The sequence below is a fragment of the Littorina saxatilis genome, linkage group LG4 (assembly GCF_037325665.1).
Source record: "Littorina saxatilis isolate snail1 linkage group LG4, US_GU_Lsax_2.0, whole genome shotgun sequence".
Taxonomy (NCBI): Eukaryota; Metazoa; Mollusca; class Gastropoda; order Littorinimorpha; family Littorinidae; genus Littorina; species Littorina saxatilis.
The window spans coordinates 15,787,491-15,808,056 of record NC_090248.1 but is presented as its reverse complement, the minus strand read 5'-3'; the positions used below and the strand labels follow the sequence as shown (position 1 = coordinate 15,808,056).

The window sequence follows — 20,566 nt, the reverse complement described above, 5'->3', positions numbered from 1 at the left end:
ATGTCCATGTTTGTGTAAAATGAAAATGGACATTAAAGTTTTCTCATCTTACACTGAGCCCAAAAAGTTAAGGATATTAAATTACACAAGTAATACCCGTGCTCCGCACGGGATTTTTTCTTCTTCATTATGTGGGCCGCATAGGTTGCAGCTCACATGAAGGGGGGGTTGGGAATCATCACGCAAACACCAGTTGTCCTTTCACAACTTTATTTCACCACCTAGAACCTAAATGATATAATATATACTATATAAGTACACACGTCATAAAACAATAACATACACAAATTATCAATTGCATTAGAGCATAATTATAAACATTAAAATGACAAGCAATGCTTGAAACAATGTTAACCGGAACAAAAGAAATATGAAGGTAGTAAGGTATCCTACATGTGTCAAAAAAGGAAAATATTAAGAAGTCAGCATTTCAGGGAAAAGTTTATGAACCGAGTCATAGTTATGAGTCCCTTGCTGCCATGGTTTAGGTTTAAGCACGCTCGACCAAAATTCACGTCCAAAATTACCAGGGGACAGAAATAGTTTGCGGTCGCATAAAGCATGTGACTGTGTACTTCCCTACCATCGCCGGACTTTATACCTAGCATGTTATGTGATGGGGACAAGGGTACAAGTCAAACCAACAATGCATTAGAATGATATTACAATTTCAGGGTCACCATGAGTACTTCATTTGGGGAAATTATGAGACTCATGAGCGGGTAATAAAAAACAATAACTGCATGAAAGGACGCAGCGAGTGCACAATAGTACAAGGCATAACCAATAACAGGAAAAAGAATAAAGCTCTCATTACATTGTTTCGTAAGAAACAGACAAAAAAGGTTAGAGTCCATTGGAGCTACCAAGGGCATATAACCATTGCATGGAAAGGGGAATAACTCATGGACGAATAACCAGAACGCAATAACTGCATGAACGGATGCAGTGATTACATAATATTACAGGACATAATCAATACAAGGTAGTAGAACAATTAAGCTCTCATTACATTATTACGTAGAAAACAGAAGAAAAATGTTAGAGTCCATTGGAGCTATCAAGGACATATAACCATTGCATGGAAAGGGGAATAACATGGACGAATAACCAAAACGCAATAACTGCATGAACGGATGCAGTGATTACATGGTAGTACAAGGCATACTTAATAAAAGAAAACAGGAACAAAAAACCTCATTACATTAGTACATAACCAAACAACAGCCAACAAAAATAGAGTCCATCAAATACAGAGTGTGCTAAACCTATCAAGGGCATATGTCATGTAACTATTTCATAAAAAGGGGAATAACTCATGGGCGACTAAGAAGAAAGCAATAAATGCCTGAATGGGGTTAGCGATCACACCATAGCCTGAAGCCTAATGGGGTTAGCGATCACACCATAGCCTGAAGCCTAATCAATAAAGGGGATAAAAAACAAAACTATCATCATCTATTGTCACTGTGCACTATTAAAATATTACACACAAAGCATACAAAAGCATTTGTCCATCAGGGCTACCCCGAGCATGGAACCAATAGAAGGGACAGGAGCCAAGCTGTCTTCATCAATTGTCAATGTGCAGTATTGAAATGTTACAGACAAAACCTAGTCCCTCAGAAATGTCAACAACATAGGAAGGGGAATAACTCAGTAAACACACACTGATGATAAAAAAATAACAATAACAACTGCAAAGCATGTACGCGCAAGGGTGGATAATTACTCCTAAATTACACCAATAACTGGATTCACAGTTGCACTGAACTAACATAATAAAACCATAATGGGTTAAAAGGGAAAATAATAATAATACACCCACAAAAAACCAACGCGCAACCTCTCACAGAAGGTGCATACCAACTAGGTACTCGAGCCTTACCACAATGAACGTGATCAACAATCAATAAGTTGGTCGCAGGGGAATTGAACTTATTCCCACGAAGGTGAACACTATCCACAGATAAAGGGGAGCAACTTATGCCTGTCTGGCCATCGGTGTTATCTCTTCACCTAACAAAAGGCTCAAGGTATGTTACTGAACGGGGCATGAAAGGTCATGTCTCAACACAGACAGGGGTCGGCTTGTGCTGAGGAAACAATTAGCGCTCAAACCCTGGGCTTCCCATTCAGTGTACAATCGGCACCACATGTGTGGAAGGCGGGACATAGCATATAAACAAAGCTGGCAATGTGGCACCGAGTGGGCAAAGAAAATACCACATTAACAGTTGCCTGGGCATTGAAAGGGGACTTTATACTCAATATTGCAACGCTCAAGTATATACCATATTCAAAACAACATAATTATAGTCACTAACTAATAAAATACATGTACACAAAAAATACAACGAACCTCGGAGAAAAGGGGATTTGGCCTTTGCTCATGTCATCACTGGCCGCTGTTACTCCCACGTATCCACCATCTGTGGTATAATTATAAGTTCTCATGAAAATCGGGTTCTAACCACCAAACGCCTATTCTTCATGGCCTACCACATTCTCCAACCGAAATTCAGCTTTCCAACCCAACATTATGAATGTACTGCTGGATCTCTTTTCTTTAATCATAATACCCTTCACTTTCATGGCATTCCTAGTCTAAACTCTTCTGCCTTCAATATCCTGTCTTCTCCACAACTTCAATCATTATCCGAACTGGCGCTGGTACATGTATGTAATGTACAGATCTCTCGCACATACCTTGTGCTCTGAAGTCAGCAAAATTCACTTAGTTTGGCTCCACTATTACCCCAACCAAAACAACGATTTCTTCGGCAAACTGACGAGGATTAGTACGTTCACATATGATTATATTTACAGTAATCCCGCCGACTGACGTACACAGTGTTGGGTCCTGGCTTCATCAGCCTTTATCCCATTATGACAACAAACAAAAAGAAGGTTTTTCGTCAGCAAACTGGTAATTCTTAGCACGTCCCATAATATACATTAGTAACGAAAATCAAAGCATCCAGTGTTCTAAATTTAACTTCATGGGCCTTTGTCCCGTTATGCCAACAGCCAAATGAAATAATAGCTTATTTATGTAACACGTGGTCTCTGCCAACCACGCGGTCCCTTTGCGTTAATTCCAACACAATTTACCTCACAGTCTCGACCTTAACTCCATTATTGTATCCTCACAAATCTTAACATCGTTATACGGCCCTTGTAAAAATACCCACCACATAGAAATATAAACTTGTCTTTCTTCCAGTAAAATCGCCGATCATTGCCTACACAAAAGTCTGGAAACAACATTATAAGATATGTAATTTATTGAAATGCATTATTGTTGGTAGAAAAATGCGTGTAGGAAATTACGTGTACACTGGATGCTTGCTAACTAAATTGCACACCCTGCCTTTTCAAATAAAGTACGAAACCGGTTTGTGCCTACCATGTGGTTCCTGGAGCTCAGCTGCACACACACGTCTTTCCTCTCCAAAGTCGTGGAACTAAAAGAACGCACGCTACCGAGTTTGGCGGGACTGCGCGGGCACTGACCACTAGTGGCCAATGGGCAGGCAGTGATTTCAAAGCTCGCTGCGTGTGTGGCAAACGGACCAACCGTGAACCAGGTCACTAACTGGGATGGGCGATCGGGGCGCAGCCCGAATTAACTATGGTACCAGCGTGGATGCTCTTTTAAAGGGGCACTCCTGGGGAAATATTTATAATTTTAAAAACAATAGTAACATAGATAAATTGCATTCCTTACAATGGCCGGCGGCCACAATTAATTACAGAGTTAATTATGAATAAGCAACAACAAAAACGTGTTCAATGTGCAATGGCACGCGTGTACAGAACAAAATGCCATACATTTATTGGGAGAGATAAAAAAGGGCACAGTGGTGGATTGGCCATGACTTGTGCAGTGACAACAGTAACATATTAAATTTAGAAGTAATTGCGACAAAGTTACCCCAAAAAAGCGCTAGCACACACAGAACAACAAAATGTGATAAAACATCAAACCTAAGAAAAGCAGCGTTCAATGTGCAATGAACTGCAAACCATTTACACAGCAGCAAACATGTGACGCTTTCTGAAATTTCGGTCAATGTAGCGATATTTTCTTTTTACCAGGCTCGGCGCTTGAATACACTTTCTTTGTTTTCTTGCGTAGCTGCTCGCCATTAGTAATGCAAGAATCTACAGCTTGGTGAAGGCAGACAGTTACGAAGGAAAGGCTAAATGCAGCAAAACAAAAAAAGTGGCTACATTGACCGAAATCTCAGAAAATATGACACATGGGAGTGAAACAAACACATAAACACAGCATTAAATGAGCAAATAGTGTGCACAGTACAAAAAAAAAGTTTTACACATCAGCAAATAGGAATGAAAAAGTAACCCAGTGGTAAATATACAGTGGGTTCTGTGAACAATAACAAATCATATAATTGGGAAAGAATAAAACAGCGTTAAATTGTGCCCTTTTCTGAGATTTCAGTCTATGTGGACAGTCTGAGAATTCAATCAATGTGACAAAATCATTTTGTCACGCTTCAACCAAGATGATGAATGCTAGTTAAAATGTGTAAAAGAATATATAACACCAATCATATAATTGGGAAAGAAATCTCGTCGCAGTACCCCGACAGCTCGAGTCACCCACAATGAAACATTTGTACGATTGACTGGACTTAAACAAATTAGCGGCTACATTGACATAAGTGAGGAACATAAATGTGCCAAAAAATGTGCCCAGAGAACAATAGTTGTACACATCACCATATATATGTCTTGAGACGGGGGGAAAAATAAGCACTAAATGGAACAAAACATGTGAGTGAAAAATAAAATGTTAACCCTTACACTGGTGCAATTCTGTAACACATGTTACATAGCCACTGGTGAATTAACAGAGAGAAAAATAACAAAAAACGGTCATATAGGTTTTCGCATCCATGGAAGGTAATCGGAACCGACCAAACAGACTGAGCCAGTAGCGCGACATATGTCGTGACAACCAGGTGACAGTATACGTAAAGTAGCGCGACATATGTCGCGACAACCAGCCTAAGGGTTAAAATGTGAAATTGGTTCTGCGTTCTGCGAACAACAAAATGTTTACACATGCATTGTGCACAGAGAACAAAAGTTTACAGATCACCATGCATATATGGCATTATGATGGTTAGGCCTGAAGAAATAAATTTGCTTTTGTTTAATATTTCTCTTGGGCTGCAAGCCAGCACAACATAATTAAAACATTTCATTTGCCAAATCAGCGCCACCAAAACTGATAAATAGGACTAAGCATAGACCTATATTAGATAGATAGGAAACTCCTTCACTGCGCCTGCGAGGATGGTCGCCTACCGCAGGAAAAGGTAACTGCGTATGCCACGAACTGTCCGCGGCGGTCCGCGGTAGTGTAATACCGTCCCTTGCAGAGCTCTTCTCTGCCGGAGATACAACTTAACCGATTCTGTTCGGCTTCCTGTTTACATTTTAGCGCTTGTTGTGGGATAAAGGATGTCGACAAAAGAGGATTTTCTGAAGTGGGACGACTTGCCACTGGAGTACATTTTTGGAGAATTTACGGAGGATGATGTGAAAGCGGTTCTGAACCTGAAAGTGACGAAATCGCAAGCGAAACGGTTCTTCCGTCTCCTGCAAGTGCAAAGCGTCAACGTTCGTCTGCTAAGAATTTGAAGTGTCCCGATTGCACCAACAGTTAATATAGTTATGCCTCTATCAGCGGTTTCAGAAGACATGTCACCAAGAAGCACAACAAGCCACATTTGAAAGGTAAGATTCCATATATATATATATATATCTGCGCGTGTGCGTGTGTGTTTCATAATTATTATCATAATAATATAGTCTAACTGAAACACCTACCCTAATAAAATAAAAATGTAATTTATTATAGTATTACATGGAATACCAACATACCAATCACAGTAAAACCGTGTTATCAGTGGACCTTGAAGCCCAACATATTAATGCATCTCCTGAAAGCAGTGAAGTAGGAATTTGTGAATGGGGATTTCTGTTATAGTAGACATCTGTTTGGGAACCTGCATACTTACAAAACATGTTCATTTTAGTTTTTACATGATGAGCAGTAAACATGAATTGTGCTGTGTATCCTGATGTTGAAATTTACCTGACTGCATTCATTAAGTTGTACGTTATCATTCTCTGTTTCAGCCAGTGAGCATTGAATTGACAACGGTGACGCCCAGTCTGAGTGATGCAGTTGCAGTTTTAGACGGACTGGTTGAGGGAGACTGCTGTGACACTGAGAGGAACACCCGCCTAAGCAATGCAACCTTCAGAGACCTGCTCATCAACGCTATTAAAAGGATTGAAGAGGATGCCTATATTAATATCTTCAGAGAAATCATCTCTTACTGCCATAGCGCCAAGTATCGTCTCAAGAGATGGCAATGTGGATGAGATGATGAAACATTTAAGACTTTATAAGCTTCACTCATGCGTCAATAATAAAGATGCAGGGTGCACAGATGTAAACAAGGTACCATGAACTTTTGAGTGATATTCCTTAGGTTCAGGACTGAAGGTATTCATGTTCAGTCACTTTATGCAGCATGTGCATCTGGTAGACATAGCTTGAATCAGTATTCAGATAGCTAGCATGTTTTGGACATATTTGGCAGTCCATACTGATCTCTTTCCTCAGTACTTTCAGTGTATGGGTACAGGTGAACTGATGTGTGGAGTGCAAGCATTTATATTTGGGAACTGAACTGGTTATGTTGTCCTGTCAAACTCTGTGAAAAGTCCAGAAGCAGAATAATGGTTTTCTTTTCCATTGTCATGTGCATTTTGTGGTACTGCAAATATTCTGATGCTTGTGTGAATTTTAAACTGTGCTCATATGCATAGTGACGTATACTTCATTCATTGTGACTGCATTCATCTGCCTGCTCTTTGGTTTTCTGCCCGTACGAAATGAACATATATGAACATATAAGAGACATATAAGAAACCTATAAGTTTCTTATAAGAAACATATAAGTTTCATATATGACAAGTAAAAAGCTATGTATGTCAGTTGTAGGAATAGGTTTCTTATAAGTCTCTTATATGAAAAAGACCCCAATTCATATAAGAATCATATATGAATCATATATGAGAACCTGCACTTCCAGAAACCTATAGTTCTCTTATATGTTTCTTATATGTTTCTTATATGAATCTTATATGACTCTTATATGAATCAGCACTTAGTTTCTGCATAGGAGATTTCAGGACTTAGAAAAAATTTTGGACAATGCTGAATTACTGGCAATACTGGCTTTCATATATGAACAGGAAGTGGATGGTTTGCCTTGAGCATTATCTCCCCCTGACTGAATGGCCATCTTTGTGACAGCAGCTCTGTGAATGTTTAGCAGAAAATCAGTGAAAGAGGAGGACTAAAATGCAAAGTTCTTACAGAAATAATTGGACTTGATGTATGAATATGTGAAGAGAATGTTTATATCATGCTGATGTTTGTGGGTGGCTGGCAGCCCAACCAACCCAACAACTTGACACTGACAGGTTTGTGTTTTTATTCAAAATCCAGAATTTCCCTCCATTATTTGTTACAGTTCTGGTTCTGCATCAGGTGATCAAATCATGTTTACCAGTACTACTTTGGTTCAAGCAACAAGAAACTGTGACAGCTGTGCATATTCAAGAAAATTATTTGTGGCTGTGTAACTTGTTTGTTGTTTCTTGTTCATAATTTCAAGTTTCAAAGTTATTGGATTTGAAGAGGACAATGCATGTCTTTTAATAACTCCTCTTCTTGTGACCAGTGATTTAGAGATCTGTTTGTTTTTGCCCTCAAAATAAACACAACTTCAGTAAAGATATGTATATATACTGAACCAAAAGGTAATTTGCAGTTGGATTCATTATAATTCAAAGTCAAGACAGTTAAATTGGGTTAAGCAGGTGTTATTTCCCTTGTAAACACAAATGTAGGTCAAGGTCGTGTGTCTAGTAAGAGACATATAAATATCATATTATGAGACATATAAGAATCCTATAAGGGAGATGTAGGTTTCATATAAGATTCTTATAAGTCTCATATATGAACATTTCATATAAGAGACCTATAGCTTTCTTATAAGAGAATATAAGATTCATATAAGAGACCTATATGAGCTCAGGTTATAGGTTCATATATGATTCATATAAGTTTCTTATAAGAATTTACCTCATTTGCATTTAAAATACCTATAAGCCACATATATGAAATTGTCATACAAGACTCTTATAAGAATCTTATATGAAATTGGGTCCAATTTCTTATAAGAACGTTTCGTACGGGTGTGTGTGAATAAATTAGTTTCCTGTCATACAGTGTTATCAAGTTTTGGTATGAAGGTGATGATGTGTGCTTTCTTTTCTATCACCTCTCCCTATTTTAGTGGGTTTTTTGTTTTGTTGCATACACAATAAATAAGAACAAAGCAAAGAATCAAAAATTTTCTGAGTAATTTTTATTAAACACAACACCTGTCATCAGTTAAACTAAGTTAATCTTTAAAATCTTCGGTTTCTGGTGAATCGCGATTAACAGTTAGCTCCGCACATATCGGCCCAGGGCAGTCCTCAATCAGAAAATCACCCCACTCCCAAGGTTCTGCTGGAGCACCCTCGTCAAGCCTGACAAATAAAAAGAAAATATAGTCATTTAATCTAACTTGATATTTCCAACAACAAGTACATAAGTAGCCTTGGAAATGTGTTTATAGAAAGACTAGTAGGTCCTTTCAAGGCAAAAACTGAAAAAGGCTCTGCCTTGTGAACATTTATTTGGCCCTGTTGTCATTGTGTTATGTTATTATACATGTATGGCTTTGCTTTTAACTCTGTCTCACAGTTGGGAACAGGAGAAATATGTAGTTAGTCCCTCCTTTTTGCATTTCCCTTCACAAATCATAAATCCAGGCTAGAGTACTTGACATACCTAAATTCGGTCATCCCTTCTACATTCAAAACTGCTGACAATATAGTGTATTATTTTAAATTAAAATTATGAAAAATACTTACTGGATCTGAGTACAAAACTGCAACAACTTGTCTTCCTCAGTCTTCATATTCTTTTCTTCAGCATTCTTTCTGCATGCTGCACCCTGTTTGGATCTCGATCCTTTCCGAGGCATTCCAACACGTTTCCTCCGCCCCATCTGGAAGATCATTAAAATAATGACAACATAAACATATTACAAATGCCCCTACATAAATAACCAATTAAATGTGTTTCTGATTCCTTGTTGCAACACTCTTTGCAAACAATAATTATTATTATAAGTATAAAATTAACAGCTCACCACTAACAAAATTTAAAAAAAATGTATATGCTTTGACTTTAAGGTAACTGTAAATCTGTTAAATTATCATTATTATATGAAATTAAAGTCAGATAAGCAGCAGTACAGATATGACACATGTGCAGATGAATTGTACAGGAAAAACCCTTTCTTTTCATATATGACATGACATATTTTATTATTTATTTGACTCTTTGATTGTCGGTAGAGTCATGCAGCAATAGCTCTTAGACTAGGACTGAAATTCTGTTATCATCTGCAAATATGTCCAAATATCCCAACTTTAATGCAATGATTTAATTAAAGTAAGAAAAAGAAAGGAATAATGGATGCACCTTGCTTTCAAAAACATAATCATTAACACCATTACATTTTTGACTCACATGCGAAGCAAAAGTGAGTCTATGTACTCACCCGAGTCGTCCGTCCGTCCGTCCGGACGTCCGGACGTCCGGACGTTTGAAGATATTGATTGCAAAAGTTTTGGAAATTAGCAAAAAAAGACGCATTTTCGAGGCTTCCCTGCTGAAAACATTTTAATTCTGAGACTTGAGCAGACTTTTTAGTATACATCGTGGACTTCATGTTTACAAAGCTCGCCGCCATGCATTACTATCATAAACAAATTACAACACACACAGGGCAGCTTTAAAATCAAATGCTTCTTTTTATGTATTTTTCCTGACACAAAATGCAACTTTTGCACATCGGACTTTGAAACTTTTCGGCCCTGTTGAATAATTTCACGGGACACCGTTTTCAGTTTTACTTTCAACAATAACAACTAGCGTAAATCAGTTAAAATTTCAAAATTAGTTTTATTACTTACAAAGTTAGTGAATGCTTGCCCCTCTGCCGATCTTTAAAAAATCCACAATGAATGATTTCATCATGAAAATGGAACCATCGCGTGAAAACGCCATTTTTTCTCAAAGCCGTGACCGGCGGCGTAACAGACTGCCAACTTTGATGCTAACTTACGTGGGTTTTCATGAGTTGAATGACAAAAAGAAAACAAAAACTTGGACTCCTGATAAATATAAACACTCACCTTGAACAAGAGATGTCGAATTCCAAGTGAAAACGCAGTAAACAGAAATAAACTGGACGGTAAATTCCCATGCGCAAAGTCTGTGACCTCTGGCACTAGTCAGCTGACGCGTCTCGCGCATCGCGGTAAGCACGCATTTCGCGTGAGGCGGGGGAGTTTCCTATCCCTCTAATATAGGTCCCTGGACTAAGCATGGAGTATTCACTGCAGGGGCTCTTTTTTGTTTGTCATGCTGTGTGCCACACGCGTTGCAATTGTCACCGTGTGTAGAGTTTAAGATGATGTGATTCCTATTCTTATAAAGACAAAGTCAATCTCCGTTACACCCCCGCAAAAATTTACATGATTGCCCATATGGTCTTTGTTGATGTTCTTTGTCTCGTGACTTTATCGATATGTCGCAAAATGATTCCACAAAATTCAAAACAGGGATCAGATTTTACCCGCAACTACTGACTCTGAAAAGGTTGTGAAAAAATGGGTTGAATGTGAATGTTTATTCCTGAGACAATGCTTGGAGAGCTTCTCCCGATGTGACTGCGTCATCTGAAGTGGACTGGGTTGCGTTTTGTGTTGCGTTTTGTGTTGCATCAAACATGTCTGTGGATTGTGTTGAATTTTGTGTTGCGTCAATCATGTCGTCATCCATGATTTGACTGAGCGTTAGGACGTCGACATTGTCGAGGTGGTTTGATGTGTTTGTAGGAGTGCTTGTTGCTGCAGGGTTGGTGCAGCGGTGGGTGTAGGTGAACGTAGTGCAGATGAAGATTAGCTGGCTATTGCTGCAGGGTTGTTTGGTGCAGCAGTGGGTGTAGATGAACGTAGTGCAGATGAAGATTAGCTGGCTATTGCTGCAGGGTTGTTTGGTGCAGCGGTGGGTGTAGATGAACGTAGTGCAGATGAAGATGAGCTGGCTATTGCTGCAGGGTTGTTTGGTGCAGCGGTGGGTGTAGATGAACGTAGTGCAGATGAAGATGAGCTGGTTATTGCTGCAGGGTTGTTTGGTGCAGCGGTGGGTGTAGATGAACGTAGTGCAGATGAAGATTAACTGGCTATTGCTGCAGGGTTGTTTGGTGCAGCAGTGGGTGTAGATGAACGTAGTGCAGATGAAGATTAGCTGGCTGTTGCTGCTGGGTTGTTTGGTGCAGCAGTGGGTGTAGATGAACGTAGTGCAGATGAAGATGAGCTGGCTATTGCCGCAGGGTTGTTTGGTGCAGCGGTGGGTGTAGATGAACGTAGTGCAGCTGAAGATGAGCTGGCCGACTGGAGGCGTTGATTTTCACGCCTAAGATTGGTTAGTTGTGTGAAGTCTTTGCTCGCTTTGGTTTTTGCATCTGACAATTGGTTGATGATGGTCTGGAAAGATTGCTTTTGTTTTTGTCAAAGTCGGGGTACTGCTTCACAGACCAAGTTGTGGTCACCGTCTTGAAGTGAGGTCGCAGTGAGTTGGTCGTTGGGACGCCATATCTGAAGAAAATGGAAAAAAAAATTACACCTTATACACAGGAGTATGCAACACTGAAAAATGATTTGTTTTGGCAGGAATGACGTTTGCATGATTACGTTTATATGAACAAAATTTTCTCTTTATACGTTTGCTCATTGGTGTAAAATTCCAGCCCCCCCCCCCCCCCCCCCCCCCCAAATGATCACACACACAGAGTGATGAAAGTGCGCATCTCTTCCCAGCCTTGCAGCGGTTTGAAAGTTGGAAGCATTAAAGGTATACGAACAAAAAGTATGACGTCTAAAATATATAATGATTCAAACGCATAGTATAACATAAGTAAATGACAACAGAAAATATATACATGGTTCAAACACACACACACACACACAATCGAGTGCACGCATCCATGCATATACACTCATGACAGTACACACACACACACAGACAAACACACACACACACAATAAATGTACGTCCAATGGAACGTGTGCGCGTGTGTGTGGATGCTGTTTTCAGGTAATAGAACTCCCCCACATGTATGGCCTATGCCATGGGTTAGAGAAGTAGAAAAAGCAAGATTCGTTCACCCCCCCCCCCCCACATGTAATGCATGGGTTAGAGAAGTAGAAAAAGCAAGATTCGTTCACCCCCTCCATGTATGGACTGGGAGAAAAAAAAATTTATATTTTGTTTTATTAGCAAAATCATAAAATACGTCTACATAACACAATTTTCCCTATGCTGTTTTCAGGTAATAGACCCTCCCCCCATGTATGGCCTAAGCAAGATTCTTTTAACCCCCCCCCCCCCCCCCCAGGGTTTGTACAGGTCATGGAAAACCTGGAAAGTCATGGAATTTGATTTTTAATTTTCCAGGCCTGGAAAGTCATGGAATTTCAATTCAAGCCATGGAAAGTTATGGAATTTAACAAAAATAAGAAAGAAAAAAAAAATTAACCTTTAGCACGCCAGCGGCGATTTTCGTCGCCCAGCCATTCACCCCCCTTTGCCAGCCAGCGGCGATTTGCGTCGCCAGCACAAGGCTTGTTCGTATGACCAACTTCTCGTTCGTATTTGCATACGAGAATAACGGTATTTTTAACGGCACTTGAGCCAAAACGAGGCTCACTTCCTTCCGTTATCTCGTCGTGTAGTCTGCGCTGCATTTGAGTCGGTTTCGTCGAAGTTTTCTGCTTTTGTTTTTGCATCGATAAAGTACTTTAGCGCTTCGACAACCAAGATGGAGGATGATGAGTTTGAAACTTTCTTTCGAGTTGTTTCTTGACAACAAAAAGTATGCGGAATTGGAACGAATTACCGAGGAAGATCTTCGCAATGAACTGTGTATCGCAGTGAAAAAAATGACAGTTCATCAAGTCACAGCACAGGCGGTGGTCACAGTGACGGTTACGAAACGGAATTTACGAAAGTGCAGATGGATACAAACAGTGGCTGGTCCAGTTTAGTGAAATGACAGGACCAGCAAACATTACCGATAATCTGACTGCGTAGCAAATGCTTGACTTGCTTGTCGAAGAGACACTGCGTAGAAACTGACTCAAATTCAGTGCAAAGCAAGCCAGTGTCAAAACTGGCAGTGACAAGACATAAAAAGTTTGCGTGTTCGGAAATGGCGACCTGTGGATCTAGTCATGGAAAATGTTATTGAGGCTCATGGAAAGTCATGGAAAAGTCATGGAATTTTGTTTCTAAAAACCAGTGGGGACCCTACCCCCCCCCCCCCCCAATCCCCAATGTATGGCCTCTAGGTTAGAAAAAATACCCGAAAGAAGGCAGACACATGCAATAGATTTCAGCAAGATTCCTTGAAATCCCCCCCTCATGTATGGCCTATGCCTGGGTTAGAAAATTAGAAAAGAAAAACAACGAAAGAATGCAGCGATGCATTAGCAAAAATCCTGCAGTTGAGCCGTGGCGTGGCAAGGCAAAATCAAATTGGCGGGGGAGAGAAACGTGGTGAATGGTGAAATAATGTTGCAAATTCTCTTTAGTATAAACCCTGTGGCAGAATCCAGTAAGGTTTTGGAACACTTTAAGAAAGTGGATTTACCTGTCGAGTGTATAGAGCTAGTTGTATATCCAGATATCCAGAGGACAAACTCTAAACATCTCTCTTTCTCCCTGTCTGTCTTCCAGTGATCTGGTTGTTGTCACCTACAACAACAACAACAAATGCTGTACATGCAAACGATGTTCCAAGACAAAAGTGTGTGTGAACTTAATCAAAATAACAAATTTCAGTTTGTTGAGCACCGCATCTCTTCCCAGTCTTGCAGCGTTTTGAAAGTTGGAAGCATTAAAGGTAAAAGCCATCGTAAAGATACGAAATGGAAATCTAAAACATCTAAAATATATAATGATTCAAACGCATATTGTAACTAAATGACAATAGAAAATATACATGGTCCAAACACCACACACACACACACAATCGAGTGCACACATCCATGCATATAAAGTCATGTACACACACACAAAAACACACACCCAATAAAGGTACGTCCAATGGCACGTGTGTGTGCTGTTTTCAGGTAATAGCACCGCCCTCCCTCCCCCTTCATGTATGGCCTATACCATGGGTCATAGATTTTTACGAAATGGAAATCTAAACCGTCTAAAATATATAATGATTCAAATGACAACCTATGCCTGGGTTAGAAAAGTAGAAAAATAACTATTTGCTCCATGCTGTTTTCAGGTAATACAACCCCCCCCCCACCCCCCCCCCCCCCCATTTGTATTGTATGGCCTAAGCAAGATTCTTCCTGCATCTGCATGGGTAACGCCGGCAGAATCCAAAACTTTGGCTACCAGTACCGCCCCCCCCCCCCCCCCCCCCCATGTATGGCAAGATTCCTTGAAATCCCCCCCCTCATGTATGGCCTATGCCTGGGTTAGTAAACAACAAAATAATGCAGCGTTTCTTTCTGCATCTGCATGGGTAACGCCGGCAGAATCCCAAACTTTGGCTTAGTACCGCACCCCCCCCCCCCCCATAATGTATGGCAAGATTCCTTGAAATCCCCCCCTCCCCCCCCTCCCCCCCCCCCCCCCCATGTATGGCCTATGCCTGGGTTAGAAAACAACCAAAGAATGCAGCGTTGAAAGAGCAAAAATCCTGCAGTTCAGCCGTGGCGTGTCAAAATGGCGGGGGAGACTGAGAAACGTGGCGAATAATGTTGCAAATTCTCTATCTCTATAGTATAACCCCTGTGGCAGAATACAGCAAGGTTAGGAACACTTTAAGAAATTTAAGGGATTTACCTGTAGAGCCAGTTGTAGGATCCACCAGTCGATCATAGATATCGAGTCGATGCAACACGCGGCAGATTTGACAGCTGCCCCGAGTGATGTCCCCGCTTTGGGTCTGACTAAAGACTGCGCGACCGCACGCGACCTTGCACTACCTTGCGGGGCCTCAAACTAAAGCACGTACGTGTAATATTTTTTATATATCCAGTATCTTCACAACATTATCATACTTTGTACCGAGTTTTAAGTCAGAGAAATAAAACACACGGCTAGGTTCGTCTGGGGTGCGGTCGCGTAGTGTTTAGTCAGACCGTTCGCTTTCGGCCAATGGGATAGCTGGGATATTTGGTCTGCTACGAAAATTTTCGCCGAAAAGCCTCCAAAAGCCATTTTGCTTTCGAACTCGTTAATCTAACCCGGCGCATCGTGTTCAGCGCGATCCGTTCCTACGGGAAAACCGAGGGACAGGGGCCAAATCGGCGGGGTTTGGTAGGAGATACGTCCACACGGCGAAAAAGCCCACGCGTATTATAATATAGATTCCTGAAAGGCATTTTTGAGCAGAAGAAAGACAGATCTTAAAATACACGTTAATTTCTGACCCAAAAACTGCTGTTTAACATCTGGGGTATACCACTGAAAAAATATCCTTAACCTTTTGGGCTCAGTGTATCTTATCTTAAAGGCTGACATAGTCCTATTTAATAATTTTAATTACTTCCAGGGCTTTTCCCATCGTTGCGGGGATGTATAAATTAAGCTTCCTGCAAAGTTTTAGGTTTGAAGTCCTTACCAATGACGAGAAATACTTAATTCTTTATAAAGTTTATTGCTATGTTTAGCAACAGTTCTCCAGGACTTGGGCTATTTTTAGACCGTCAACACAGACAGTACAGCTTCGTCACTCCCCGCGTGAAGGAAATCGCTCACCTTCCACGTGCAAAACGTAGTGATATCGACACGCCAGATTAGCGCGGTAGCGTATTGTGCTAAGCAGAAAAGCAATTTCCGGAAAACATCCACTTTCACTTTGAGACTGTTCTGTTTACATTCGACACTATCAACACCACTTTGCAATACTGAAATAATTTGTTCCGTGTTCAAAAGCTACAGCCAATCGTTATCATATCCCCTTAGGTACATTATTGGCACATGTAAACAATAGGAATTAGTTAATGAACGCTACGAAAAGGGCAGCCTTTAAACATGCACACATATATGTGCACACATACACACACATACCTGTAAACATGTATGTATGTCATAGATTATATTGACGGGTGCAGTGGCGTGGTGGTAAGACGTCGCCCTCCTAATCGGGAGGTCGTGAGTTCGAATCCCGGTCGACGCAAGCACAAGATCAAGTGCGCACGGAAAAAAACTGAATGCGCACGGAAAAGAACCTGTAATCCATGTCAGAGTTCGGTGGGTTACAAAAACACGAAAATACCCAGCATATTGCCTCCCCCGAAATCGGCGTATGCTGCCTGAATGGCGGGGTAAAAACGGTCATACACGTTAAAAATCCACTCGTGCTAAAAACATGAGTGAACGTGGGAGTCGAAGCCCATGAACGAAGAAGAAGATAGATTATATTTTAATATGACTAGATTCCAAATTTAGCTGGATGATATCAGAATTCTGATATTAATCATCTCAAATCAGAATTCCAATCTCAACTAGATGAAATGATAACTTTTGGTCATAATCACCGGTTCTGATTGTAATTTCAGTTTTATCCAAAGGTCACTCTATAGAATCAGAATTCAAATGTTATTTTATGTGATTTCAGGCAATTCATGCTCGCAGCTTATTCCCTTGCCAAGATACCCCCACTGTCAAGTTCACCTACACGGCAAAGGTATGTTATCCCCGAATACGCTAGTACTAGGGTCCAGCAGACTTTAATTGTCTGTCTGTGTGTGTGTGTGTCTCGACTTAACAGCTTATTGCTTGGAAACTACTGGGCGCAGTTCGTTCAAAAGTTGACACACTAACTTGATAATAGGTCCGATTGATCGTATTAAAACTTCATAATGTTACCTGGGACCTAAATGCGAAATAAACCACAAAAAAACGACTTGGCGGTGGGAGGAATTTGCGGAGCCACATCCAGCCAGGCAGTCTGATAAAACAGCCGAACGAGTCACACAGTGACGAGAAATATAGCGTCATAAAAAGATTACGTCACGGTCGAAAGTCTTTGACGTCAATTAATGCATCATCCCTGTAGTCTTTTTCTCTCGCGCGGTGTGTGTGTGTGTGTTCATTTTGTGCACATGTGTTAGTGTTACTGTTTGTGTGTGTGTGTGTGTGTGTGTGTGTGTGTGTGTGTGTGCGTGCGCGTGCATGAGTGTGTGTGTGTGTGTGTGTGTGTGTGTGTGTGTAAGAGAGAGAGAGAGAGAGAGAGAGCCGCCGAATGGTACCGTAAACCAAGAATAGTGACGTAATTACGTCACGGTCGAAAGTCTTTGACGTCAATGCCTCCCTGTAGTCTTTTTCTCTCGCGCGGTGTGTGTGTGTGTGTGTTCATTTTGTGCACATGTGTTAGTGTTACTGTTTGTGTGTGTGTGTGTGTGTGTGTGTGTGTGTGTGTGTGTGTTTGTGTGTGTGTGTGTGTGTGCGTGCATGAGTCTGTACTTGTGTGTGTGTGTGTGTGTGTGTGTGTGTGTGTGTGTGTAAGAGATAGAGAGTGAGGGAGAGAGAGTGTGTGTGTGTGTGTGTGTGTGTGTGTGTGTGTGTGTGTGTGTGTGTGTGTGAATGTCTGAAGAGTACTCGGGTCCAGCGCGAGCGTTTTTTATTGACCAGAGATGTTTATTTTAATGGCACAACAAGTTTGTGTAGGTTCTATTTGTTATGAAGGCATTTTATACAATAGATGGCTTGATGCAAAAAAGATATGCTCAACTAGCGACGGGAATGTCGGAAACATGCTCCCGTTCACGTGTGTTTGACACACACCCCTCGCTAGTGATTGGCCGTTCATCATTCAGACAAAAGGAACTAACTTTGCACATGAATTCAGTGACATGACTTTTGTCTGTAGAAGCTTTTGGCAATCATAAAACAGGCACAGGCAGTTTTGAGTTGAAAAAGTTTTAGTTTTTTTTTAATGAAAATGTCGGGGAAAAAAAGGATAAAAAGGTTACACACCTCCCCAGAGGCTCTGGAATACCTGAAAATCGACCCGCAGGAAAATATGCTATCTATCCAGGACTGCGAGGTGTGTAACCTATTTATTACAATTTTTGTGTTGTTATTTTCTCTTTTTTCCCCTCAATATTGAGTATGTGATTAGTAATGGTGGTGGGAAGGGCAGTGGGGTTGTAATTTAGTGAGTGTGGGAGTCGTACAAAGCATTTGCTTTTCTTGTTACATGTTCATTTCTACAGTAGCTTCTAAAGCAAAGGGGGGAATAAGAGTGCCTGATTAAGTTTTAATTATTTGACTGTTTTTTGTGTGCATAGGTGAAAGCTCCTCGCGAGATCACCATTCTTATGAGTGCTGTGCGACTTGGTGCAGTGGCGTGTGAAGGGGACTCTTCCAGCCGGGTGCATCAGTTTGAACAGAAGGTGCCCATTCCTAGCTACCTTCTAGCCATTGTTGGTGGCGACATTGAGAGCAGGTATACTCTCAACACTCTTTTTTCATTTAGTCAAGTTTTGACTAAATGTTTTAACATAGACGGGGAATCGAGACGAGGGTGGTAGTGTGTGTGTCTGTGTGTGTGTATAAGTGTAGAGTGCTTCAGAGAAAACTGCTGGACCGATCTTCATCAAACTTTACATGAGAATTCCTGAGAATGATATCCCCAGATGTTGTTCATTTCTTTTTTTATAAATGTCTTTGATGACGTCATATCCGGCTTTTTGTGAAAGTTGGGGCGGCACTGTCATTAAGGTCTTTTTTTTTTTTTTTTTAGATCAAATTGATTGAAATTTTGCTCAAGCAATCTTTGACAAAGCAGATTTTAGTAATCGATTAAAAAATGATTTTATCTTATTCTTTATCATTTTCTGATTCCAAAAACATCTGGATATGTTATGTTTGGATTAAAAACAAGCTCAGAAAGTTGACAAGAACATAGAAAAGTGCGCTTTCCTGTGAGCGCTTTGCGCTACTGCGCTATATTGGCTCGTCACTTTCTGCATGCTTTATTCGTGAAAGTGTTTTCTTGGCGCATAACCGCGGGGGACAAAGCTAACAAATTTTGGTGAAAAAAAAGGCAGTCTGCTAATTTCATTTTGTGAGTAACGTAGTAATTTTTTTCATGCGACTTGTTTTTACATTTAGTCAAGTTTTGACTTAATGTTTTAACATAGAAGGGGAATCAAGATGAGGGTGGTGGTGTATGTGTATATGTGTATTTGTATGTATAGAGCGATTCTGAGAAAACTACTGGACCGATCTTCATAAAACTTTACATGAGAGTTCCTGGGTATGATATTCCCAGACCTTTTTTTTAAAACTTTTTTTTTGATAAATGTCTTTGATGACGTCATATCCAGCTTTTAGTGAAAGTTGAGGCGCCCTCATTTTTCAACCAAATTGATTGAAATTTTGGTCAAGCAATCTTCGACAAAGTCCGGACTTATGGGATTGCATTTCAGCGCAAAAGCTTAAAAATTAGTAGATTAGTTTGCTCATTAAAGTTGTCATTAAAATCGAATTTTCAGTAACAGATTAAAAAATGATTACATTTTATTCCTCATCTGCTCCTGAATTCAAAAATATATAGATTTGTCATCATTTTCACGAGTTTTCATTCACAAACACCTGGTAAATAAATCTCATGTTCCCCATGCAATAACTCGAGGTGGTGAATGGGTTTGAGCTTTCATGTGAAACGTGGATTGTCAAAGTAAAAGCCAATCAGGCTGATTGTTTGATGTGTGCACCATCGTGGCTTTGGATTTGTGTTTCCGAGGACAACGATTGTAAGCATTCACTCTCAAAGACCCAATCAATGTTGATAATTACCGCAGCGACTCATGGTCAATTTGCAACTTATCTCTGTAATCGCAAAATCCACAACGAAAAGTCATAAACACTTAAAAGAAAAGAAATATGCTCAACACTTACTGAATTCACAGGTATGATCGCAGCTCTGTACATTTTCAGACTGGAAGAAAAGCGTCAACAAGCTACGTTTGACGTCACATACAAGTTTGACGTGTTATCTCGTGCTACTATGACGATGCTTTGTGGCCCGGAGTTGGATTCTAAAAATTCGTCTCCCTGTGGGTTATTGTGCATTTTGTTGCACAACCAAAATGATGACAAAAACGATGTTTGGTAGCTTGTTGTCAGACCAGCACTTTGTTGTTGGTCCTCGGGGAGCATATCGCCTTTTGTCTCATATTTATCAACCGCGGCCTTCGGCCTTGGTCGATAAAGATGAAACAAAAGACAATATGGTCCGCTTGGACCAACAAAAAAGCTGGTCTGTCAACAAGCCACCAAACATCTTAT

General features: G+C 40.4%; 1 protein-coding gene and 1 long non-coding RNA gene across 2 annotated transcripts in view; one reads left to right on the top strand and one right to left on the bottom strand.

The window, feature by feature from the left end:
- The window catches only part of LOC138964091 (leukotriene A-4 hydrolase-like), a 116,702-nt gene that overhangs the window by 31,489 nt on the left and 64,647 nt on the right, over nucleotides 1–20,566 (top strand). Inside the window, exons 4-5 of the mRNA XM_070335979.1 lie at nucleotides 16,887–16,955; nucleotides 18,562–18,719. Coding sequence (XP_070192080.1) covers nucleotides 16,887–16,955; nucleotides 18,562–18,719 — 227 coding nt within the window. The remainder of the gene's footprint in view (nucleotides 1–16,886; nucleotides 16,956–18,561; nucleotides 18,720–20,566) is intronic.
- Nucleotides 8,537–10,549, bottom strand: LOC138964076 (uncharacterized). Its single transcript, XR_011455001.1, has 3 exons — nucleotides 10,372–10,549; nucleotides 9,040–9,176; nucleotides 8,537–8,652 (listed from the first exon to the last, which is right to left on the bottom strand). It is a non-coding gene; the product is annotated as an uncharacterized lncRNA (long non-coding RNA).